Raw genomic sequence first — 25792 nt, 5'->3', positions numbered from 1 at the left:
AATGCACATAAAAATATATTTTAAAATTTATAGAACAAAAGACACTGACCTGACCTGGGAAGACTAAAACTAGATGAAACATACAAATCCAAATGGCTATATCATATATAATAAAACATTTGGTTGCCTCCCCCATAATCAGACCTTGGATATACGGCCAAAGTGACTGGCGCCCTTGGAACACTAAGTTCTAGCTGAAGCCTAAGCAAGCACAGGTGCTGCTTCCTAGGTAGGCTAACAAACTGGCTGGCATTAAAGAAACAGGATCATCTGGCCCATTTGGCTACGTTCATCCCCTAGTCTACCCATAAAGGCTAGTCAAGGGGCCACATTAGTCACCCCAATCCTGCTCTTGAATCATACTGTGTACCAGAAAAGGATATGGCATTACTAGACACAATTCAGTTACTATGGATGGATTGCTTTATTAATGTTAAATAATGGCCAGGTCAGTTACATCAGCAAACATTTTTATTGTATGAAATATGTCCATCTTTAACCTCCCGTAACCAGCTTACAAAATAACTTTGTGTTTTATAGCACTTTCATTAATGTTCAAAACTAATGATTATTGAAAATTTCCAAAGTACTGAAATCTAAGATTTAAATGTCCTAAGTCAGCTTTTAACCTACAAATTCCAAAACTACATGGGTTACACATATAGCCTCCCACCCACCCATACACCTGAGGCAGAGTCTTGATGTAGCTCAGACTAGCCTAAACAGATGACTTTGAATTTCTGAGCTTCCTGCCTCCTCTTTCAAGTGCTAAAATTAAATGTATGTCTGTGTGCCACAAGGCCATGAAGGCCAGGTGTTGGATCCCCTGGAACTGGAGTTCTATACTGTTGTGAGCCACCATGTGTGTATTGAGACTTGATCTCACTGCACTTAACTGCTGATTCATTTCTTCATCTGCTCTCCTCTTTCCTCTGCTGCCTTTCCCAGTATTAGGATTATATGTGTGTAATAGTGTAATAGCACATGTGCTGAAAACTTAAGAGAGATCTGGCAGGTTTTGTAGTCTTCATTTTTCTTTTTTGGTTTTTCTGTGAAGTTTTGGTGCCTGTCCTGGATCTCCCTCTGTAGACCAGGCTGGCCTCAAACTCACAGAGATTCACCTGGCTCTGCCTCCCGAGTGCTGGGATTAAAGGCGTGCGCCACCACCGCCTGGCTTCAGTCTTCATTTCTTATCCTTGCTTTCTAACCTACAGTAAGCAGACAAGGTTAAGCCTGTGATTTGGTGTACTTTATGAGTAAAGTATTCCAAATTAACTTTACACATGGGCTTGGGTAGCAAATCTACAAATTGATCTTTTTTTTCTTTTTCAAGTTTTTTCCTATCTTGTTTACTTGTAAAAACATCATAGGATATCGGGGACTATGGGGGCCCAGCCCCTCGATAGTCCCCTCCCAGGGTCCAGGAAGAATCTACAACCAGCTGATAATTAATCTTTGATGAAAAGAAATGAATCTATGTACACGAAACTCCTTAGTTCATACACTTTATTATTCTGTGATAGTCCTCTCTCTGCACAGCTTCTATTCTGCTCTCATGTCTAGCTCCGTTCTTGCCTGATTTCTCTCTATATTTGTCTACTGTCCCCTCTAGGTTCTATCTTAATTCCTTATCTAGTTCTGTCCCTTCTGGGTTCTCATCTATCTAGTTCTTTCTGCTATCAGCTCCTCTCCCGTCTCCTTCTCTCTCATCTGGCTCTTCCACATCTTCCATCTCGTTCCTCTAGTCCTCTCTTCTAGCCCTTCAATCTAGTTCTTCCCCATCTCAGTTTGTTCCTCTCAAGTTCTTACCCATCTCGTTCTTTCATTCTCTTTTCTCTTCTCCTCCCTCTGCCCTGGAAGTCCCGGTATATATAAGGAGGGTCCGAGCTGAATTGTGTAAAGCTATTACTTAACGTCCACCTGACCTAGGCGGTGTCTCCTTGTGGAATTTACCTTAAGTCAGGAGACTCACCTGTGGGTGGTTATCACTGTTAGTCCTCGGAAGTTGGGCGACCACCTGGGTGGTGTTTCCTGTAGTCGTTGAAAGTGGCCAAGGGAGATATCTGATTCCAGAGAAAGCCTTTCCTGAGGCTGTTCTCCAAATGCCTGGAATGTGTATGTCTAGAGAGTGATCAGTCCACATTGTTAGCCCTTCTTAGGGAAAAGTCAATTGGGAAAACTATGAAGGCACACATGATTTTCATAACAGAAGACAGCTGATATATAACAAGCCAAGTAACACCAAAAACTCCTTGGGATTTGGCTTCCTCTGGAGGAATTCCCTGATTCCTCCAGGTAGTGACTTTGCCATAACCAGCTAAGTTCTTATGATATATTCCTTCGGCCTACAGCAATAGGACACTAGCCCCTTGCACACAATATGGGGATGGGGTTGTCACATTAACTCATCTATTTGCATACTAGCAGACAGGCCTTCTGGGGCCTTGATAACCCTCAGCGTGTCCACTCACTGACTGAATTGTCTGTCTTCTTCCGGAGTTGGTTCTTAAAAAGGCCTCGATGGCTTCAGCACCCTCCTCAGACTTCTTGACAAACTAACATGCTCATCAGGCATTTGGAGCAGCCCCCTTGAGATTTTATCTTTATACTTGGGTTTCTTGATGGTGTTTCTGGACTGGAAAAGTGCAAGCTTCCCCTTAAAGATTTTGCTTGGGGAGGGGCACAGAGAAGGTCTGGGTACTAGCGGAGGCCAGAGAGGGCATTAGACACCTTGAACTGCAGTTACAAGCATCAGGCTGATGTGGGTATAGGGAGTCAAACTCAGGTCCTCTACTACAAGAGGAGCAAACCTCTGGGCCATCTCTCCTGCCCCTGAATACTTTGTTTCTAAAGCCCAAGGACAATTTTACCAGAGTTTGAGAGAAAAACAGGACAAGCAAGTTGTAAATGTCTGCAGCTGCCAGCAAGAGGGAGCTGGAGAAGAGAGAAAGAAATACCATTTGGTTAAAAGCAAGCAGGCAGGAATGGTAGAGCTTCAGAGAACAAGTGAGACAGTCCAGTGTCGGGGAAGAGGGCAGGCCAAGGAGCACAGGCTTTGCAAGTGGCTGTCTTTGTTTCCTTGAGACCAGGTCTCATTGTGTAGCCAATTTAATCTTGAGCTCCTGATCCTCCTGCTTCAGCCTCTTTTTCTTTTTTTGGTTTTTCAAGACTGGGGGTCTCTGTGAAGCCCTAGCTGCCTGGAACTTGATCAGACCAGGCTGGCCTCAAATTCAAGAGATCCACCTGCCTCTGCCTCCCAGGTGCTGGGATTAAAGGTGTGCATCATCACTACCCAGCCTTGCTTCAGTCTTTTTTTTTTTTTTTTTTTTAAAAAGGCAGTTTTGCCGGGCGGTGGTGGCGCACGCCTTTAATCCCAGCACTCGGGAGGCAGAGCCAGGCGGATCTCTGTGAGTTCGAGGCCAGCCTGGTCTACAGCGCAAGATCCAGGAAAGGCGCAAAGCTACACAGAGAAACCCTGTCTCGAAAAACCAAAAAAAAAAAGGCAGTTTTATTTTCACTCATGACTTAGTGACTTAGACTCTTAACATTTTAACTAAAAAAAAAGTGGTTAAAGATTTATTTATTTATTATATACACAGAAGAGGGCGCCAGATCTCATTACAGATGGTTGTGAGCCACCATGTGGGTGATGGGAATTGAACTCAGGACCTCTGGAAGAGCAGTCGGTGCTCTTAATCTCTGAGCCATCTCTCCAGCCCCCTTGCTTCAGTCTTTTAAGAGATGGATTACTTAAAATCTGTATCACCCCTCAGTTTCAGGCTTAGTTTTGACTTAATTATTAACCTGATGAATGCTATATGTCCTGTAGAAATAAGCTTACTGTATAAAGCCTCAAAGAGAACTATACATTGTTTTTTAACAATTTTGACTAGATACATAAAAAAGCACAACTGTAACCTTTGTCTTGCAGGGACAAATCTAAAATAATCTAACAATGCTCACAGGTGTTATTTTTATCTCCTTTTATGCTCTCTAAGCTTCTTCTAAAGTCCTCTATGAAATGGAAGTTACAGTTCTCGAAGTTTCTTTGTATCCCACATAAGCACTAACTGGTTTGGTGCTCCGTTACTGCTGCCTGTTTTTGCTGAGTGGTCTTCACAAATCTGAGCAGATTGACAATGGCAGCTGGTGTCACTCCAGGGATACGACTAGCAGCCCCAATCTAGGAGTTAAATGACAAAAGAACCAAAGTGAGCTACATCCCATCCAATCTGCTCTCCTCACAATCTCTATAGTACAGATTATAAAGTATTTAGATTCTGAGTCGGGGTGTGGCCACACAGACCAGATTGGGTTGGAATTTTGGGGTGAAAGAGATCCTCCTTCACTTCAGTTTCCCAAGCTGATAGCTAGGACTATAGGCAGGTGCCATCACACCCAGCTATTAAAAAATTATCTGTGAGTTGGGTGATGGTGGCATATGCCTTTAGTCCTAGCACTCGGGAAGCAGAGGCAGGTGGATCTCTGAGTTCCAGGCTAGCCTGGTCTACAGAGTCAGGACTACACAGAAAAACCCTGTCTTGAAAAAAATCCCTCTTCCTCCCTCCCCTCAAAACATCTGAGGGCTGGAGAGATGGCTCTGCACTTAAGAGCACTTGCTTCTCTTGTAGAGGACTCACGTTCAGTTCCCAACATCCACGTGGCAGCTCATAACCATCTGTAACACCAGTTCCAGGGGATCCAATGTCCTCTACATCTGTCTCCCATTGGGTATGCACATGGTGCACATACATACAGGCAAAATATTCATACCATAAACAATTTAAATGTCATTAAAAGTAAGTTTGTAAGCAGATAATGGAAATATGACATTATGTCTTCAGCTGAGAAGTTAAAACAGTGTGTGCAAGATCGAAAGTAAGCGGGACATGAATGTAATCACGGCACTTGGGGGGGGGGGGGGGGGGGCATCAAGCCAGAAGGACTGCAAGTCTGAAGCAGCTTGGCCACACAGGGAGACCGTGTTTCAACAAACAAAAACACTTCCAGGTCTTGGCACACACCAGTAATTCTAATTCTAGGAAGACCAAGACAGAAAGATCTCAAGTTCAAGGCCAGCCTAGGCTATGAAGACTCTCTAATCATCTTTCTCCCCAGTCCCATAACATGTTATAATATCTTTTTCTTTCCATTAAGAAGATCTGTGGGAGGCCTGAAGAGATGGCTCACTGATTAAGAGCACTTGTTGCTCTTGTAGAGGATCAGAGTTTAACTCCCAGCACCCACAAGGTAACTGCTCACAACCACCCATAACTCCAGTTCCAGGGGATCCGAATCTGATAACCTCTTCTGACCTCCAGAGGCACCTGGCATGCATGTGGTATACATAAGCACATGCAAGGAAAACACTCATAAAACAACAGACCTTTCCCCCTTTTTTTGGGTTTTTCGAGACAGGTTTCTCTTTGTAGCTTTGCGCCTTTCCTGGAATTCACTCTGTAGACCAGGCTGGCCTCAAACTCGCAGAGATGCACCTGCCTCTGCCTCCCGAGTGCTGGGATTAAAGGCGTGCGCCACCACCGCTCCTGCTCTTTTTTTTAAGAAAGAAAGTATGTGGTATGGATGGCAATTAACACAGAGACTCACAACTGGTCAACATGCAGAAAATGAGGTATGAGTGCTCAGCCCTAAACGAGTCATCTGTATCATCAACACTCCTCCCTTCAAAGCTCAGGGACCTTTGAGGAAGAGGGATGGAAAGATGCTAAGACTGGATGACTTAAAGGAAGCGGTGTTTTCAGAACACAACAGACAAGACCTGTCTAAATTCAAGCCAGGCAAAATCTCACGATGGAGGGGGGAAGGAGGAGGGGGAGGGGAGCACAAAGTTCCACCTCTAGCTCAGACTTATTGGCTTTTCATAATTACTGGGAAAGAGAAAAATCAGTTTTGTTTTCTGTTTTTGTTTTTGGTAAGAAATAAAATTTTATGCTTACATTAAACTGTTTGCCTCAGTGGTCCCCCCACAATAAGAGGTGTGCACTGATGCTTTAGCACATGGTCAGGATAAGAGTATAAATGCAATCAAACCAAGTCTTAAAAAAAAAAAAAAAACAATTTTTTTCAAGAACAATGTTCTTTTTAGATTAATGTCATGAATGTTTTTGAATGTATGTAAGCACACCATGTACACGCAGTGCCCTCAGAGGTCAGACGGGGGCATCAAATTCCCTGGAACTGGAGTCTGTTGTGAGCCAACATGGGAACCAAACCAGGGTCCTTTACAAGAGCAGCAAGAACTCCAGCCTCAAGTTTAAGTTTCTCAAGATCACTCATGTGACCATTCTAAGTCCAGGATTAAAAACGAAAGCACTAGCCCCTTTGGGCTTTGCTTACAACTTGCTTCTTCCCATTGCTGGCTTGCTTACTGTCTGTGGGCGACTCAAGTGTAGCTTCTCTCGAACTTCTTGGGACAATGACACATCCCTGATTGTTAGATAATCTAGGTCTTGTGGCAGTTGGAAAGCTTCATCTCGCTGAACCTCCTTTATTTCTTGTAGTTGATACAGCAAGACTGACTCATAAGTAGCTGGAAAAAAAAATTAGAATTATGATACATATATTACACTAACAAACTATATTTATATAACTCTTTACAAATGGCTTCTGCATGCATCATCTCATTCAATACTTGATACTTTGAGACAGGTAGGGTAGATAATCTTTATTTTTGAGACAGAATCTTATGCAGCCTAGGCTAGCCTCAACCTTGCAGTGTAGTGAGGATGACCTTGAATTCCTAGTTGGTGTTCCTTTTTGACGTGAAGAAACTGAAGATTATTATGCAGATGAACTACATATAACTAAGGATGACTTGAAACTCCTGATTGTCATCTGGACTCCATTGCCAAAGCGGTAGTACTACAGGGGTCTGCCTCCACGCCCTGCTGAATCTGACTTTCCAGTCAGTGCAAATGTTAAGTCCTAAAGACGGCTGTTTCTCCTAGAAAATGGTTCTCTAAGTTTTTCCACGTGAAGCTGAGTGTGTGCATATGTGTGTGGTCCCAGGAATTAATCCCATGGCCTATACACATCAGACAAGTAGCTCTACTACCCAGCCCCAAAGCAATAATTTTTAGAAGTGGTGTTGCTTGGTTGGCAAACATAACTTATGTAATTTAGTTAAGGTTGTTATTGAGAAGTAATGTTATGAAGAGAGCTTGGCAATTATTTTGTCATGCATCCTATTCTTAGAAAAATTAAGTCAAAACTTAAGAAAACACATACTCTGCCATTACTACTGTGTATGTTCCTAGCCCTTTTTATACTTTTTAGACATTGTCTCACGAAGTTGGCCAGGAAGACCTTTTACAACTCCTGCCTCAGCTCCCAAGTGCTGGGATTACACAGGAATGCTTCACTACACCTGGCACAATTTTATGATTCACAAATAGCCCTCAAGGTATAATGGAATGTGATGGTTAATACTGATCATTGATTTGACAAGATTTAAAATCCCTGCAGAAACTACTCAGTATGTCTGTCACAATGGAGGGAGTTGAGTGCTGGCATCTCTGTTTCCTGAATGTGGATGAATGTGACTGCCTTATTTCCAGGAAACCACACAGATTAGCTGCTCTCATTACCATGCCTTTCCTTCCCTCCAGGATGAACTTTGTTTCCTCAAGTCATGAGCCAGAATTCATTCATCTGGATGAATAACACTGCAGGTGGTTCTCTGGCTTTGGCATGTATAAACCCTTCCTTGAGTGGCTTTTTAAAAAAATAATTTATTTCTATTTTATATTATCTGGTGTTTTGTCTGTATGTATGTCTGTATGAGGGTGTCAGAAGCCCTGGAACTGGAGTTATAGACAGTTGTGAGCTGCCATGTGGGTGCTGGGAATTGAACCTGGGTCCTCTGGAAGAGCAGCCCGTACTCTTAACCGCTGAGCCATCTCTCCAGCCCCTTGAGTGGTATCTTGCCAGGTAATCTGTCACAGCAACAAGAGTTATATATTAACTATGTCAATACATGGGATAGCTGAGATCTTGCAGATGGCCAGGGCACATTTACTTAATCTCTCAAATATAAACTGCATAACAAGAAAGATAATACAATGTGACACTGACTTCTGCCCTCAAGAATCTTGTCTAGGGGTTGGCATGGAGCTCAGCTGGCAGAGGGCTTGTGTGGTATGCTTGTGTCCCAGGGCGACTCTAAATCCTGTCAAGTTCACAGTCGACATTAGCCATCACATCCCACCACTGCACAAAACCAGGAACAGCGTGAAAATTTCCCATCTATGTTGTACTTTAACCCAAAGTGGTCTCTCTTAAACCTCAAGGGGGTGCTGGAATTTTTATAAGCACTAGTCCTCACAGAGCAAGGGGCAGCTATGCCATGGTTGAATTATTTTCTGTAAACAAGTTAATGATAAATGCTTCTGGACTATGCTAATTGAAACCTAATATTTACTGAACAAAGTAAAGCTGTACACCAAGTTTAAGATATGTAATCTAAGCAGCTGTTTCCAGCCCCACACCCTAAATATCTAAAGAAACTCTTTAGTAGAGAAATCATAATGGTGAAATAAAGTCTATTCTTCCTGTATGTTGTCACTAGTACTGACTGGCTTGAGTTTTGTTTTTTTAGATATTAAAAGTTATTTATTTATTTATTTATTTATTTATTTATTTTGGTTTTTCAAGACACAGTAGTTTTTGTTTTCAGTGTAGTTTTTGGTGCCTGTCCTGGATCTCACTCTGTAGCCCAGGCTGGCCTCGAACTCACAGAGATCCACCTGGCTCTGCCTCCCAAGTGCTGGGATTAAAGGCGTGGGCCACCGCCACCCTACAAGTTATTTTGTAATCATGTGTGTGTCTGTGGTGTGTATGCATGAGTGCAGGTGCCTGTGGATCCCCTAGAGCTAAAGTTATAGGTGGTTGTGAGCCACCTGATGTGGGTCCTGGGAACTGAACTCTGGTCCTCTGGAAGAGCGCATGTGCTCTTCACCACTGAGCCATCTTTCCAGGCCCATCTAGGTTATTTTTAAATCAAATTTAATGTTTTAATAGTGGGTCATTTGGAAAAATGTTTCTAGAATTTCTGGTAGGTTTGCTTTCATTACTAGCCTTTTATAAAATTACATAATGGTGAGGCTGGAGAGGTGGCTCAGAGGTTAAGTGCCCTCTTCTGGCATATAGGCATACATGCAGGCAGAACACTATATATATAATAAATACATAAATCTTTAAAAAAATGACATACTGGAATGACAGGCAACACATGGGTCATTCTACACACACAGCCCAAGCACAGTAAGCTGACAGTCTCTGTGGAATTGAAAGAGAACACCAACCCTGGACGGAATGCACCATTCTTTTTTTTGGTTTTTCGAGACAGGGTTTCTCTGTGTAGCTTTGCGCCTTTCCTGGGACTCACTTGGTAGCCCAGGCTGGCCTCGAACTCACAGAGATCCGCCTGCCTCTGCCTCCCGAGTGCTGGGATTAAAGGCGTGCGCCACCACCGCCCGGCGGAATGCACCATTCTTAACACCCTGGCTGGTCCCCAAGGAGTTTAAGGTCTTCTCCTGCATAAACAGCAGACCATCATCCAATTTTTCCTACTGTTCCCATAAGCATCCCGTTCTGTGCCCTTTCCAACGGCTTGGTTTCTACTGGAGGACAAACCTATAAAAACTCAAAGCCAATGTTATCCTCAGGCATGCGCCACTATGCTCAGCAAACAGTGCTCTCGGTAGGTCTACTGCTCATCATCGTTTGCACATACAGAAAAGAGAACACAGGCATCTAAGGGAAACAACTCTCTTTTACCTTCTATTTTCAGTCTTCTAGCCAGATCTCTAGAAGTAGTATACTTCTTCAAGGGTTCAGGAACAGCATTGGCTAGTAACTCCATGTCAACTTCTTCATACTTAAGAACATCTAGAGCACTGCCAATGTAAAAAGTTTTATCAACACAAGGATCCATATTCTGTAAGGCAAACTAGGAACAAAATCTCTTGCAATAATACTAAGTATTAGAGTAATTAAAAGAGACTCTTAATTTTCCCTCACGTACAGTTAGTTGCATTGGGCCAGTGGTAGTGCACACTTTTAATCCCAACACTCAGGAGGCAGAGGCGAAAGGATCTCTGAGTTTGAGGCCAGCCTGGTGGTCTACATAACCAGCCAGGAATAAAGAGACTCTGTTGCAAAATAAAGTAAGATAAAATAAGTAAAAAGTGTAGCATCTGCAAAGTAGGCCATCAAAAAATAAATAAATAAATAATTCTCTCTGGGCCTGGTAATGCATGCCTATAATCCAAGTACTTGAGAGGCAGAGGTAGGAGCACTGGGTGTGCCAGGCCAGCCTTTGTTACACAGCAAGCTTGAAGACAGCCTGGGTTACATGAAACCCCAGCTTAAAACCCCCATCCAAAAGTATTGCTTTCCTGACTTCCTATCATCAGACTTATACTGTTGTTAAGGTTTTTAGGCTGTTGTCCTCTTTTTTGTTGACAAAGAATATCCTCTGCTAACAAGGGCTTTGTCATGTCCAGAGGACAGGGAATGTGCTTCACAACTAAGTCTTGTTTAGTGTACTTTGAGTGAGCCATCCTTCTGCATGCTAGGGTTCAGATTTGGTTTGTGTCCCTCAAAGGCTCATGCTCTGGAAGTGCAGTCTCTATGTCACACTGTTGAGGAACACCCTTTAAGAAGAAGGACTGTGACCAGTAGTAACTAGGTCTCTGCTCTTCAGAAGAGGTCAACACTCTGTCATGAAGTTAGTGCTCACACTAGTGACTTCTTGTCAGAAGAGCAAGCCTGACGCCGAGATTTCTGGCTTCCCATCTATCTCTCTATGTGGTCTCGGAAGAGCAGCACATGCTCTTAAACGAAGCAATCCAATCGGTTATAACCCTCAGTAGAGTCAAAGGGAGGAAGCCGCCAGCCTTGAAGTCTCAGCTTCCAAACTGGCAGCCAGATAAACCCTTCTAAAAAATAAAATGTGCAGCCTCAGGTATTTATTATACCATAAAACTGATTAATAGAGCTAGTAAATATATTGATTGCAGCAGTGATAATGTGATGTCCCCAAATTTGTATGTTGGGGCCTAATAACTAAAGAGGTGAGGCCAGCCATAAGGATTAGTGCCCTTATAGGAGCCACCACAGACAGACAGTGTAACAGAGGGAGAGTATCAATGCCATCATGGTATGCACAACGTACCTCTAAAGTACAGAGGATTATTGATGCTGGCTCCCTCTCCTATCTAAATCACATTTTTTTCTTTTTTTTTTTTTTTTTTTTTTTTTTTGGTTTTTCGAGACAGGGTTTCTCTGTGTAGCTTTGTGCCTTTCCTGGAACTCACTTTGGAGACCAGGCTGGCCTCGAACTCACAGAGATCCGCCTGGCTCTGCCTCCCGAGTGCTGGGATTAAAGGCGTGCGCCACCACCGCCCGGCAATCACATTTTTTTCAAACGGAAAAAAAACCATGGTGAAATACACACATTTTATAATATTCAAGGTCCTCAGAACTTCTTTTTGTCCGAGCACTTTGAGGGTGGGGCAGGATGATCAGGGGTACAAGCTCATCCTATTGATGATTGAGCAAGTTTAAGGCTGGCTTGGACTACACAACACAGACACACAAGACTCCGATTGTTCCTGGAGCAAAAATGCTCTCTATGAATGTCCTTTAGACATTTAGGCCATATAACCAAACTGAGGGAAAGGAAATCTCAAACGTGGCATGGGCCTTCAAAAAATTTATAATAAATACAAGTAAGAATTTAGAGTATATAATACTATGAAAAAATTATAATATTATGCTTTTTTGTTTTGTTTTGTTTTTTTGAGAAAGGGTTTCTCTGTGTAGTTCTGGCTGTCTGGATCTTACTCTGTAGATCAGGAGGGCCTTGAACTCAGAGATCCACCTGCCTCTGCCTCCCTAGTGCTGGAATTAAAGACCACCAGGCTTGGGTAATTTTTTTTTTTTTAAATTAAATGATTTTCCTTTATATAGTCCATGTATTAGATGGTATCAATCTAATTGGTTTGAGCCTAGTAAAGAAAATGGGTCCTTCTATTTTTTGGTTTGGAGCCTCTAAAACTGAGGAAAACCAAAAGATCTTAATGGGAACCACAAAGAAATTACACATATACAAAATATTAAGAATTGAATAGATGGCTCAGGGGTTAAGAACACTGACTGCTATTCCAGAGGACCTGGGTTTGATACCCAGGACTCACAGGGCAGCCCATAACCATCTGTAACTCTAGCTCCATGGGACCTTGACACTCTCTCTTCTGGTTCCCTGGGCATGAGACATGCATATGGTGCACATACATACATACATGTAGGCAAAACACCTAAACACATAAAAAATATAATCACACATAAATATATTTCATTAAGAAAAATTTTCACTAGGTATGGTGGTACATGCTTTTACCCCCCCAGCACTTGGGAGGTAGAGACTCTGGAGACTGAATCCAAGGCCTCACTCATGCTAAGCATGCATTCTACTACCACCAAGCTACATGCCCAGCCATATACGTTTTACTTTTCTTTTAAAATTTTATTTTTCAAGATAGGGTCTTACAGAGCCCAGTTCAGATTGATCTGAAGCTCCTGATCCCTGCCTTCACCCTCTAACTGCCGCAATTAATGTCATACATGGCTCACATATTTATGTATATTGAATAGGTCAATGAATTATACTAAAGGCTGCTGAAAAGCTAAGAGAAAGCTGTATTCATCTAAAATGTGTAGGTAGGGGGCCTGTATATGATGTCTCTCTGAAATCTCATTTTTCTGTAAAAACTAAGAAAAGTCTATATTGACAATCATACCTGACAGGAAGGCTTCTATGAATACTTATAGGAGCTTGTGGAATTAACTTTTTCCACTTGGAGCTTGAAAACTCAATGGATTTCAATACAGACATGCCTTCGTCTAAGGAAGACTTCATCCATGACGCTCTTTCATATCGCTGTGGGGACACACAGCCGGCATCCTTATGAGCTAGGAAAGGAAGAGGGAGAAGTTTTAAAGGACAGTAGAGTGCAGGGTGTGTGTGGCAGCACAGCCCTGTAACACAGCACTTAGAGGCAGGACTACAGTCATTCAAGGCTGACCAGGCTATACATGGAGACCTTGTCTCAACAGCCCTTCACCCCAACTTCCCCTTCCCAAGGCAGGCTGTAGTAGCCACCCGCTACTTGAGAGGTGGAGTCAAGAACAGGAATCCAAAGTCACCTTAACTACACTATAAGAGATCCTACAACTACATAAACCAATAACCCAAAAAGCAGTGCAATACCTCAGAGGATTTTGTTAAAAATTACCTCGGGAGGGAGCCAGGCAGTGGTGGCGCACGCCTTTAATTCTAGCACTTGGGAGGCAGAGCCAGGTGGATCTCTGTGAGTTCGAGGCCAGCCTGGTCTACAGAACGAGATCCAGGACAGGCACCAAAACTACACAGAGAAACCCTGTCTTGGGGAAAAAAAAAATTACCTCGGAATGTGAGGCGGATGTCAGCATTATCCGGGCGCAGTGACAAGCGGAACTCTACCCTGCTAGTAAACATGCGGTATGGTTCGCTGGTGCCCAGTGTGGTGAGGTCATCAATCAAGACTCCTATGTAGCCTTCTGTGCGACTTACAACAAAGGGTGGTTTTTGACTGACCCGAAGACTGGCGTTGATTCCAGCTATCACACCCTATAAGAGGACTGGAATGTTTAAGAGGCCATTATGAACTGAACAAATAGCTATTCTATTTAGCATACTACCTGGAAAAAAAACACACACAGGGTAGTGTGGTGGCACACCCCTTTAATCTCAGCACTTGGGAGGCAGAGATTTCTGTGAGTTTGAGGCCAGCCTGGTCTACATACAGAATGAGTTCCAGGACAGCCAGGGCTACACAGAGAAACCCTGTCTCAAAGAACCAAAACACAAATACACAGGGTAGGAAGAAAGCAGGCTCATAAGGAACATAAATGTGTGATGGTTTGAATAAGAGTCCCCAGAGTCTGAATCCTTAGTTATCAGGGAGTGGCACTATTTGAGAAGGATTAGAAGATGTGGCCTTATTGGAGTAGATGTGGGGGTGGGCTTTGAGGTTTGAAAAGCCCAAGTCAGGCCCATTATCTCTCTTTTCCTACTGTCTGCAGATCCTGATATAGACCTCTCGGCTACTTCTCCAGCACTGTGTCTGCCTGCTTGCTACCATGCCCACCCCAGGCCCAGCCAAGATGAGAATGGACTAAGCCTTTGAAAACTGTAAAGCAGCCCAGATTAAATGACTTCTTTTGTAAGAGTTGCTGTGTCATGGTGTCTCTTCACAGCAATAGAACAGTGACCAAGACAGTGATAAAGAATATTATGGGAAAGATTTCATAAAATGTCTCCCTCTAAGACTTAAGGACTTCAATTTGATCCCTAACAGTTTCATGAAAAAGCGGAGCACAGTGCTACAGGCCTGTAATCTCAGCACTGAGAAGGCAGAGACAGTCGGGTCACTGCAACTCACCGCTTAGTCAGTTTAGCCTAACGTGAGTGCGGCGAGAGCTTCCGTCTCAAATGACAAGGTGGAGGGGCAGCTCACAACCACTGATAACTTCAGCTCCAGAGAACTCCTCTCTTGGCATCCTCTGGTACCTGCATTCATGTGCACATACTCCTTTCTATACATTCAAAAAAAAAGAGCTGGGGAAATGGCTCAGCAGTTAAGGCTGTTCTTCCAGAGGCCCTGGATTTGATCTCCCAGCACCTACAGAGTGGCTCACAACCATTTGTATCTCTAGTTTCAGGAGATCTAATGCCCTCTTCCGGCCTCCACAGGCATCAGGAACACAGGTGGTATATAGACATACATGCAGACGCAATACTCATACATATAAAATGAAACTAAAAATAAAATCAGGTGAAGAACAATTGAGAAAGATATCTAATGCTGATCTTTGGCCTCAACATGCATAATGTGCACACACATAACACAGAACGCCAAAATAGTAATAACAACAACATAATAATTTTCAGAATCTTAAAAGAATTAAAATGCTTGTTTTTATACTTCAGAAGCAATTCCATAATTTTTTTTCTCAGTATCCTAGCAGATCTAGGGACTCAGAAACTAGCTGTAAGTGCTTTTAAAATCATCCCCCACAAGCTGGACATGGTACATGTCTGTAATCTTAACACTAGGGAGGCAAAGCAGACTTGTAATCTCAGCACCTGGAAGGTGAGGGTAGAATCGGATTTTCAAGGCTAGCCTTGCAAGACCCTATTTTAAAACAGAACAAGTGTACTATATACAACAGCTATATCCACTTAGCCTGAACTAGTGTTGCATCCAAGATCTGTATAATCAACAACAGATACTGAAAAAAGAACACTAATGAAATGGTCTCTTTTGGTTTATAGTACCATCTGAATAAATTCTTTCCTGGAGCTGGGCATGGTGGCGCATGCCTTTAATCCCACACTTGGGAGGCAGAGGCAGGTGGATTTCTGTTAGTTAGAAGCCAGCCTACTCTACCTGGTGAGTTCAAGGACAGCTAACAGTACCTAGAGAGACATTGTTTTAAGCAAAACAAAACCAATCTCACCTGAGCTGCAGCTTCCTCGTAGCCAGTGGTTCCGTTGATCTGTCCAGCAAAGAACAACCGCTGAACTGAATGCGTCTCGAGGGACGGGCTGATCTGCCGGGGATCCAGATAGTCATACTGAACACCATAGCCTGGACCAACAACAAGTTCACACGGTAAGTCAGAGCAGCTGCCCCCGCCTCAAAGAGGAAACACACAGTGTACCAGACTTCATGAATGTAGAGATGCTGGGCTTCATCCACTAATACAGATTGTGACAGGGTCTTGTTATGTAGCCACATTCTGCCTCAGACTTGAAGAAAGCTTCCTGTTTTAGCTTCCCAAGTGCTGGGATTACAGAGGTGTGTCACATGTCCAGCTTTGGCCTATTTTATGGAGCACTAAGCAACAACAGAAGCAGACAGACCACCTCACTGCTTGCTGAAGCATGCCTGTGACCCTCTTTACCTGGATGAACCATTTTGGCTTTCTCCAAGCCTCTGATGCATGTTATCATTTTCTCTTGTAACTCAGCGGGTAGGGTAACAGATAACCCTTGGGGGTAGATAAGGTCGGAATCCATTCCTTCCGGTTCCAACCAAACCTGATGTACACGGTTTGGAAAACGTAAAACCTTTGATTCAATAGAGGGACAGTATCTAGAATAAGACATTGAAATTTAAAGTAAATTTGATGACAAAAAAAAGTTTACCTCATTCCTTAAAGTGATTAAGCACTCACTTCTAGTCCTTACCGGGGTCCTCTTGTAGTTTCCTTAACATGGTTATTCAGGTGAAGGTTCCCAAGGACAATCTCATCCACTCTGGGGTTGGTGTGAGTCAAGAAACATGGCAGCTGATCTTCTGGCTAGAAAACAGTAATCACATACAACACAGATTTCACCTGCTTGTCTGAGACAGGGCCTCTAGTAGCACCCCCACCCACCCCACCCCCAGCAAAAAAAAAAAAAGGAATGTTTTAGTAGGGCATAGTGCTTCACAACTGTAATCCCAGCACTTGGGAAGGTGAGGCAGGAAGATTTGCTAAAGTTACATAGCAAGACCCTATCTCACGAAAACCCCAATGCTAAACAAAGTTTCGTTGTGATAATGGTGTGAGGTGAGCTTTTCTTTGTTAAAGACATGAAAATGTTATCTATAAATGTCTTAAAACTTACCAAGAAGGAAAGAAACTGAGCCAGCAAGATGACTCAGTGGATGCCAGGCATGATGGCACCCACCTTTAATCCCAGCACTTGGGAGACAGGTGGGTCTCTGTGAGTTCAAGGTCAGCCTGGTCTACATAGTAAGTTCTAAGTCAGGGCTACAGAGTGAGACCCTGCATCAATCAGTCAGTCAATCAATGGCTCAGGGGATAAGGGCACTTGCCACCAAACCTAATCACCTGGGTTTGATCCCTGGAACCTACATGATAGGAGAGAACTCACTCTCTCAAGTTGTCCTCTGACCTCCATATGGGTGTCATAGCACAGGGCACCCACCCACCCACCCAAACAAACAAATAAATGTTTTTTAGGGTGTAAAACAGCCAGGTGTAGTGGCACATGTCTCTAATCCAGTACTGGAGTAGACACAGGTAGGTCTTCGAGAGCTCAAGGCTACCCTGGTCTACAGTTAGAAGCCAGCCAGGGCTACACAGTGATAACCTATCTAAAACAAAACTAAACTAAAACTAGGAAAAAGAGGAGGAGGAATGAAAGAAGCCAGGAGTAGTGACTCACACACCCCAAGTTCCAGCAAGCCTTGGTTCAGCTACACAATTGAGATTCTGACTGAAAAGAGGCTGGTGGAGAGAGGACAGAGAGACGGCCCAGCAGTAAAAAGCATGTACTATTGCTTTTGCAGAGGGCTCAGTTGTCACAGAGCTATCAGGAGGCTTACAACCACCTGTAGCTCCAGTTCTAGAAGTATCTGATGCTTCTCATATGCATAGGTACTTGTGCTCCCATGCATATACACGAATAAAACTTAAATGAAAAAAAAAAAAAAAAAAGAATGACACAATAGTATCTAAATTTAATTCATTACACTAGTTCCCAGATTTGTGAAATAACATTTTTGAGACAAGGTCTCACAAAGTAGTGCAGGCAGCCTTCAAACTCACCAATCTTCCTGAGTGCTAGGATTACAAGTGCGTGTCTGCTTTAAACCTGAAAAAATACAGGCTCTCATGTAGCCCAGGCTGGCCTCACACTCACTATGTAACTGGTCCTCTGGTCTCCACCTATCAAGGGCTAGGATTACAGATCTACACCACCATGACAAGTTTAGTCATGCTGGGGAATGCACCAGGGCTAGGCAGGCACTCTCCCACTAAACTACATCCCAACCACCCAAACTAACAACTTACAATACAAGTTAAAGCACTTGGGAAACAGGCAGGAAGACTGTGGGTGGGAGCGCAGTCGGGGATGCACAGCAAGACCCTGTCTCCAAAATGTTAAAAGTAACATGTCAAGGAAATGGCGTCCTAAGCTGCATCTTACTAAGCAAAAACATCCAAGTGGGCCAGCGAGATGACTCAGCAGGAAAGACACTATAACCTGATACCTGACTTCAACCCCAGTGACCACGTGGGAGGAGAATGAACAAGTTGTTCTCTATCTCTACTACATGCCATAGCTTGAGACACAAACAGACACACACAAAGATAAAAATAGTAATAGAATATTTAGAGCTATTCACATCAGGAAATTTATAAGAAACTGGGACCTCAATTACTAATACCCAATGCAATTTTTTTTTTTTTTTGAGATTTATTTACTTTTGGTTTTTCAAGACAGGGCTTCTCTAAGTAACAGCTCTGGCTGTCCTGGAACTCTATTTGCTGACCAGATTCACAGAGATCTACCTGCTTCTGCTTCCCGAATACTGGAATTTAAGTTGTGGGCCCCCACCACCCAGGGGGATTTCTTTTTATTTTATGTATGAATGTTCTGTCTGTGCATAGCATGCATGCAGTGTCCATGGAGTGGCACTGGAGTTAGAGCTTACAAACTTACAGGCTGTGAGCCGTCATGTGGGTGCTGGGAATTGAATCGGGTCCACTGGAAGAGCAGCCAGTACTCCTGACCCCTGAAACATCTCTCCAGCCCTTAATCCTTAATTCTAAACATACACAATATTTACTTTTTCCACTTGGAGGACAGGTGGGGACAGGGAATGTACCTCAGTGACAGAGTACTCATCTAGTATGTGCAAAGCTCTAGGTTCAATACTCAATACAAGCCCCCTCCAAAAAACAAACAAACAAACAAACCCCAAACAACCCCAAAAAATCAAAAACATAATGCAGAGAGTGTTGGGTCATCTAAATGGCCCAGCAGGTTAAGGCACTTGCTGCCAAGGCTGATGACCTGACTGTAGGACCCATGTTGTAGAAGGACAGAATCAATTCCTGTGAGTTTGAGGTCAGCCTAGACGACAGAGCTAGTTTAGGACAGCCAAGGCTACACAAAGAAACCCTGTCTCCCCCCCCAAAAAAAAGAAAAGAAAAGAAAAAGAGGGAGGGTTGGAGGTATGGTTCAGCAGTTAAGAATACCAGTTGCTTTCCAAAGAATGTGGTTTGATACCCAGAACCCATGCAGCAGTTCAAAACTCTCTGTAACTATAGTTCTATGGGATCCAACACTTTCTGCTAACCTACTTGGGTACCAGACATTCACATGATGCACAAACATACATACACAAAGGCAAACACCCGAACACATAAAAGAGAGAAAGAAAAAAAAGGAAGGGGCTGGAGAGATGATTCAGTAGTTAAGAATGCTTTAGCGCTGGGTGGTGGTGGCAGCGGTGCCCGCCTTTAGTCCCAGCAATCGGGAGGCAGAGCCAGGTGGATCTGAGTTCGAGGACAGCCTGGGCTACAGAGCAAGATCCAGGTCAGGTACCAAAACTACACAGAGAAACCCTGTCTCAAAAAAAAAAAAAAAGAAAAGAAAAAGAAAGAAGAAAGAATGCTTTTTGCTCTTCCAGAGGCCCAGAGTTCAGTTCCTAACACCCAAAATAGAAAGCTCACAATCTCTTGTAATTCCAGCTTTAAGGAACTCTGTTCTGGCCTCCACAGTCAACCTCACACAGATACATATACATAAATAAAAACAAAACGAAATTTAAAAAAGAAAGCAAAGAAGAGAAAGAGATGGTTAGGATACCTCCTGCTGTGAATAACCAGCATCATTCATAAACTCTCTTACCTTGATCCACACTGTTTCACTGAGGAAGCTGAATGGTATGGATGGATTATCTGGTGTGTGCTTGTTTAGAATGGTGAAATTAATGGACTCTTTGGCAAGTCGGGGTGGGGTCCCAGTCTTCAGTCTTCCTACCACAAACCCCAACTTCTCCAGAGTTTGAGCCAACCCTATAGAGGGTTGATCCCCCAAACGTCCTGCGGGCTGTGTCTCCAATCCAATTACGATCATGCCTCTCAGAAATGTCCCAGTTGTCAGAATTACACTCTCTGCATAAATTGTGCTTCCATCTGCTAAATGATTAGAAAAAAAACATAAAAGAGTAACTAATTTTCTGATTGTTACTACAGAATAAAATAGAATGTGAATATTTTATATCAGAATTACAGAAAAACTTCCTATCTCTAGAAACGTGAGAATTTTTGTAGCTATTTTTATTCATTTTATTTTATTTTTTTGGTATGAATGCTCTATCTGCATGTATGCCTGCATGTCAGAAGAGAGCGTCAGATCTCATTATGGATGGCTGTGAGCCACCATGTGGTTGCTGGGAATTGAACTCAGGCCCTCTAGAAGACCAGTCAGTGCTCTTAACCCCTGAGCCATCTCTCCAGCCCCTGTAGTTATTATTATTATTGTTTTATTTTGTTTGTTTTTTTCGAGACAGAGTTTCTCTGTGTAGTTTTGTTGCCTGTCCTGGAACTCGCTCTGTAGACCAGGCTGGACTTGAACTCAGAGAGATCCGCCTGGCTCTGCCTCCCGAGTGCTGGGATTAAAGGCATGTACCACCACGCTAGGCCCCTGTAGTTATTTTTAAAAATTTAATTAAAGTGCAGCCGGATGTGGTAGTGCATGCCTTTAATCTCAGCACTCCGGAGGCAGAGGCTGGTGGATCTCTGTGAGTTTGAGGCCAGCCTGGTCTACAAGGCCCTGCCCCCACCAAAAACCAAACCAAACCAAAACAAAAAAAACCCCACCACCACCAAAAAACTTTATTAAAGTATGAACAAATTTATTTTTCATAAATTTTATTTATTTATTTAATAAATTAAAAGGTTTTTTTTTTTTCCCTCTAGACAGGGTTTCTCTGTGTAACTGTCCTGGCTGTCCTGGAACTTGCTTTGTAGACCAGGCTGGCCTCAAACACACAGATATCTGCCTGCCCTGCCTCCTGAGTGATATGATTAAAAGCATGTGTACCACCACCCAGCAATAAAGTACATTCTTTTTTTCTTTTATGGGGGGGCGGTTTTGACAGGGTTTCTCTGTGTTGCCCTGGCTGTTCTGGAACTCACTCTATAGACCAAGTTGTCCTCGAACTCAAAAGGAGTGTGCCACCACCACCCAGCCAAAATACAATTTTTCTTAATAAAAATTGTTTATTAAATTATAAACAAATAGCCGGGCGGTGGTGGCGCACGCCTTTAATCCCAGCACTCGGGAGGCAGAGCCAGGTGGATCTCTGTGAGTTTGAGGCCAGCCTGGGCTACCAAGTGAGTTCCAGGACAGGCGCAAAGCTACACAGAGAAACCCTGTCTCGAAAAACCAAAAAAAAAAAAAAAAGAAAAAAAAAATTATAAACAAATAAAAATGGTCCACCTTATATAAACTCATATAATCCTAGTTAACATACCTACTATACCTCATGGCTACCCTGTGTGTATGTGTGTGTGTGTGTGTGTGTACCTCAAAACACTCAAGTTCTGTTCCCTTAGAAAAATCTCAGGGTCCAACATTTTATTATCAACTATAGTTACCATCTGAGACATTACATCTCTAGAAAGTATCCAACTTAACTGAAAGCTTTGCCTTTAGGTAAACATCTCTCCACCTCCCACTCAAGGCAAAGAATTTTTTTCAAAGATTTATTTATTTATTATGCACAGAGTGTTCTGCCTGCAGTCCAGAAGAGGGAACCAGATCTCATTTCAGGTGGTTGTGACCCACCATGTGGTTGCTGGGAATTGAACTCAGGACCTCTGGAAGAGCAGCAGTCAGTGCTCTTAACCTCTGAGCCATCTCTCCAGACCAGGCAAAGAATTTGAAATGAGTAAGAAAGCTGAGTGTGTAGGGCACAGTGGTCGGTATCTGTGACCCCAGCAATGAGAAAATGGGGACAGTTCAGCCAGGCTGGCTGAATCAGTGAGCTCGAGGATCAGTGAGAGGCACTTGTTTCCAAAAATAAGCAACTCAGGAGGCTGGCAAGATGGCTCAGCAGACAAAAGGCACTTGCTATGGAGCCTGATGACCTGAGCTTGATCCCCAGAACCGACATGGTTGGAGGAGAGAACTGCCTGCTCACAATCGCACAGCACACACATGCACACGAGTAATAAGTGTAGTAGGGAAAACATGATGTTTTTCACTACTAATTCACACATTCCTAAATTCAACTGGGCGGTGGTGGAGCACACCTTTAATCCTAGCACTCAGAAGGCAGAGGCAAGCAGATCTCTGCAAGTTTGAGGCCAGCCTGGTCTACAGAGCAAGTTCCAGAACAGCCAGGGCTACATAGAGAAACCCTGTATCGAAAAAACAAAAACAAAACAAAACAAACAAAAAACTAAGTCCCCTCCCCGCAAAAGCAGTAAACACATGTTCCTAAGATCACATGGGCACAGTGCAGTTAGTGACGGTTTAGAAAACTATGGACTGGAAAGATGGCTCAGCAGTTAAGAGCAATGGCTATTCTTGCAAAGGAACTGGGTTCAATTCCTAGGACCTACATGGCAGTTCACAACTGTCCATAACTCAAATTCCAAGGGATCAAACACCCTCTTCTGGCTTCTGCAGACACCAGGCAGGCATGTGGTGCACATACATACATGGAGGCAATCATTCATATACATAAAAAGAAATATTAAGAAAAAAGAAAATTAGCTGATTTTAGACTTTTGGCTAAACACGACACGATTTTTTTCATCCTTCTGAAACTTAAAGGAAAAAAAAAAAAGGATAAAACAGGCCACGTGTGGTGGTACATGCCTTTAATCCCAACACCTGAGAAGCAGAGGCAGGTGGATTTGTGAGTTCGAGGCCAGCCTCGATTACACTGGACTAAAAAGGAAAAAAAAAGTTTATTGTATTTCTGAAAGCTAGATAGTAGCTGGAAGAATGGTAATTGATATAGGGAAGAGGAGAAAACAGGAAAATTGAATTAGTTTCTCCTTGCAAAAGCTCAGAAATAGAGAACCTGATTGAGGTTGAGGAACTGTACTGGCTAATTTTATGCCAATTTGACACTGGCTAGAGTCATCTGAGAGTAGGGAACCCCAATTGGGAAAACACCTCCACAAGATCGGGCTATAGGCAAGCCTGTAGAACATTTTCTTAATTAGTAATTAATGTGGGAGGGCCCAGCCCATTGTGAATGGTACTACCCCTGGGTGCTATACGAAAGTAGGCTAAGCAAGCCGTGGGGAACAAGCCAGTAATCAGCACCCCTCCATGGTCTCTGCATCAGCTCCTGCCTCCAGGTTCCCACCTTGTTTGAGTTCCTGTCCTGATTTCCTTCAGCGATAGACTATGAATATGGAAGCATAAACCAAATAAACCCTCTCCTCCCCAACTTGCCTTTGGTCACGGGGTTTCATCATAGCAACAGTAACCCTAACAAAGAGGAACAGAGGGACAGGTAACACAGCTCAGTTGGTAGAGGGTCCGCCTAACACGCAAACCCTGGGTTCAATCCCTAGCACCACATCCGTTAGACCTGATGGCACAGGCCTATAATCCCAGCACTTAAGAGGTAGAGGCACGTGAATCTGAAGTTGGAAGCCATTCTCTGCTATACTGTGAGTGTGAGGCCAGCCCAGGATATATGGGGGGAAATATATTAAAAAGAGGGGGACACGGTTAAGACGGCTCAGTGGGTAAAGACACTTGCTGCCAAACCTGATGACCTGAGTTAATTCCTGGTACCTACATGTTGAGAGCAGGGAACCAACTCTCAAAAGTCGTCCTCTGCCGACACACACAAGCACCTCACACATAAAACAACAAATACAGAAACAAATTTATGATAGAAGAGCCTGGATAAAAGATACAGATATGCAGGCTCTGGAGTCTTACACTAAAACAGTACTGATGAACCCAGAATTTGACTGAGATTCACGATGGTCAAAATGAAGAGACACAAGACTGTTTACATATTTTTCCTTATCCAGGCAGAGGGAACAAGAATTTCCTGGCATAGGAAAAACATCTCCACACTCTCCTCTAAAGCAAATGTCTCACAGGGTCTAATGGGCTGGGATGAGCATTATTAGCCAGTACGTACCCAAAATAACACCCCTGACCCGACATTTCCCAGCGTATCCAGGCTCCGGTTCTGTAAGAACTAGATCTTCTACAGCTCCCTCCTGAACAGTGAGCAGGGGCGTATTCAGGATTTCCTTCTGTCAAGGGAGAATGCCAGTTGAAACAGCAGCTGGAGAAGCCCAGTCCTTCCTGTCCCCACCTCGGCTCACCTGCATGTTCTGTTTATAAAGTTTCCGATCAATTTGCGCTCTCAGCCCCCACACAGCGGGACCCTTACGCCGGTTTAATACTTTGTAATGTATACCAGACTGGTCACAGATTCGAGAACACAAGCCATCCAAGGCATCTACTTCCCTCATCAAATGCCCCTTTCCGATGCCACCAAAGGAAGGATTACAGGACATCTGACCTAAAGAGAATGGACACGATCATGGTAAATAAATGAGTACCTTGTACATATTATTTAATAAAGAGCTGTTCCTACAGGTAATTAGCCCTCATTTACGAAAAAAACTTTCTCCTCTAACTTCAAAGAGAGGAGGAATTAGCAGAGTATGAGTGATTCATTCCTGCCCTCTGCATCCTTAGGGACTCAACCTTCTAAGGCAAAGTCATCTTTCTTCCTTGAAGCCAAGGAACTCTTGATATTGCACCAAATTTCCATAAAACAATCATTTTGGCCAGGTACACCTTAAATCTCAGCCCTCTGGAGGCTGAGACACATGGATCACTGTGAGTTCGAAGCCAGACTGGTCTACACAGCAAGCTCTGCCCTGTGGCAACAAACAAACAACCCCTCTTTCATTTCAAATTAAGATTTTACTAACAGCCTCTGAAATGTTTTTAAACATATCCTACTGCGTTGACAGAATAAAGGTTTTGCATGACTGTGTATATATCCAAGAGAAATTAAATCTTTGGCTAAAGTGACAAGTGTACTCCTATGTCTAACGAAACACTATTTGCAAGAGGCAAGAAACGCGATCAAGCTAGTGTTCATCCAGTAATAGATAAAGTGGCGCGTACGCTACCGCGGGTATCAACAAACCTTGGGCACAAAACTCTCAATGGAAATATAGAACGGAACGAGAAGCACCGTTTTCCACAAGGGCTTGACACGCTCTCGGTGAACGCACTATGTCGCTTAATCAAACGGGTGTGAAAACGTTAATTCACACTTTCTTTGAGGCGAGAATACCGGGAAGGTTAATCCAACGACCCGCTGTGCCTGACAGTCCTCCGCTCCCTCACCCCGGTCACCCACCGCTCTCGTCCACCCCAACCCGGCCCCGCGCTCGGTCCGGTGCAGGGTCCCCGCCGCGGGCCACCCCTGCGTCACAGGCCGGCCGAGGCCGCGGGGGCTCCTCACCGATCGTGTCCACGCGGTGTGTGAGGAGCAGAGTCCGCGAGCCACAGCGCGCAGCGGCGGCGGCCGCCTCGGTCCCCGCGTGGCCGCCTCCGATCACTACCACATCGAAGCGCGCGCGGCACGGCGCCGCGCTGTCGCTGCGGAGGCGAGGCAAAGGCAAGCGTCTGCCGAGGGACGCCGCGGCCCAGCGGCCGCAGTCTCGGAGAAGCAACATGCCCAGGGAAGGCGGACGACCCGCAGCAGCTAAGCCCGGGGAAGCGGTCCGGGCGCCGCCATCTTGCCCTGCGTCAGAGCGCAGCACGCCTGCGTCCAGCGTCGCCTCTGATTGGCGGTTTGGAGCTCCAGCGGCTAAGGCCGCGGGGTGGCGCGCGCAGGCCGGATGCGCG

General features: G+C 43.9%; 1 protein-coding gene across 3 annotated transcripts; it reads right to left on the bottom strand.

The window, feature by feature from the left end:
- Positions 1-3562: 3562 nt before the first annotated feature.
- On the bottom strand, positions 3563-25706 carry Mto1 (mitochondrial tRNA translation optimization 1). Of its 3 annotated transcripts, none has more exons than XM_052715046.1 (12): positions 25407-25706; positions 24247-24446; positions 24057-24174; positions 19781-20070; positions 16319-16431; positions 16033-16223; positions 15586-15716; positions 13489-13693; positions 12825-12996; positions 9799-9917; positions 6358-6550; positions 3563-4183 (listed from the first exon to the last, which is right to left on the bottom strand). In XM_052715046.1, the coding sequence occupies exons 1-12, from the start codon at positions 25618-25620 to the stop codon at positions 4153-4155; spliced, it is 1977 nt and encodes a 658-aa protein (XP_052571006.1). In that variant the 5' UTR covers positions 25621-25706; the 3' UTR covers positions 3563-4152. The 3 variants fall into 3 exon arrangements, with proteins under 3 accessions (XP_052571006.1, XP_052570989.1, XP_052570998.1); XM_052715029.1 differs by having other exon boundaries at positions 6390-6550; XM_052715038.1 differs by having other exon boundaries at positions 6390-6550; positions 19781-20067.
- Positions 25707-25792: the final 86 nt, after the last annotated feature.

This window comes from Peromyscus californicus, unplaced genomic scaffold, assembly GCF_007827085.1.
Source record: "Peromyscus californicus insignis strain IS unplaced genomic scaffold, ASM782708v3 Scaffold_11__1_contigs__length_118956290, whole genome shotgun sequence".
NCBI classification, from domain to species: Eukaryota; Metazoa; Chordata; class Mammalia; order Rodentia; family Cricetidae; genus Peromyscus; species Peromyscus californicus.
This window is presented reverse-complemented; position numbering and strand designations above follow the sequence as displayed.

Excerpts from the sequence above, each read along its gene's own strand:
- Mto1 (XM_052715029.1), bottom strand. The coding sequence starts at position 25,620 with ATGTTGCTTCTCCGAGACTGCGGCCGCTGGGCCGCGGCGTCCCTCGGC. Across the intron at positions 24,175-24,246 it reads TTTATAAACAGAACATGCAG|AAGGAAATCCTGAATACGCC; the intron begins GTGAGCCGAGGT and ends CTCCCTTGACAG. Across the intron at positions 9,918-12,824 it reads CATAGAAGCCTTCCTGTCAG|TGCTCTAGATGTTCTTAAGT; the intron begins GTATGATTGTCA and ends TTACATTGGCAG.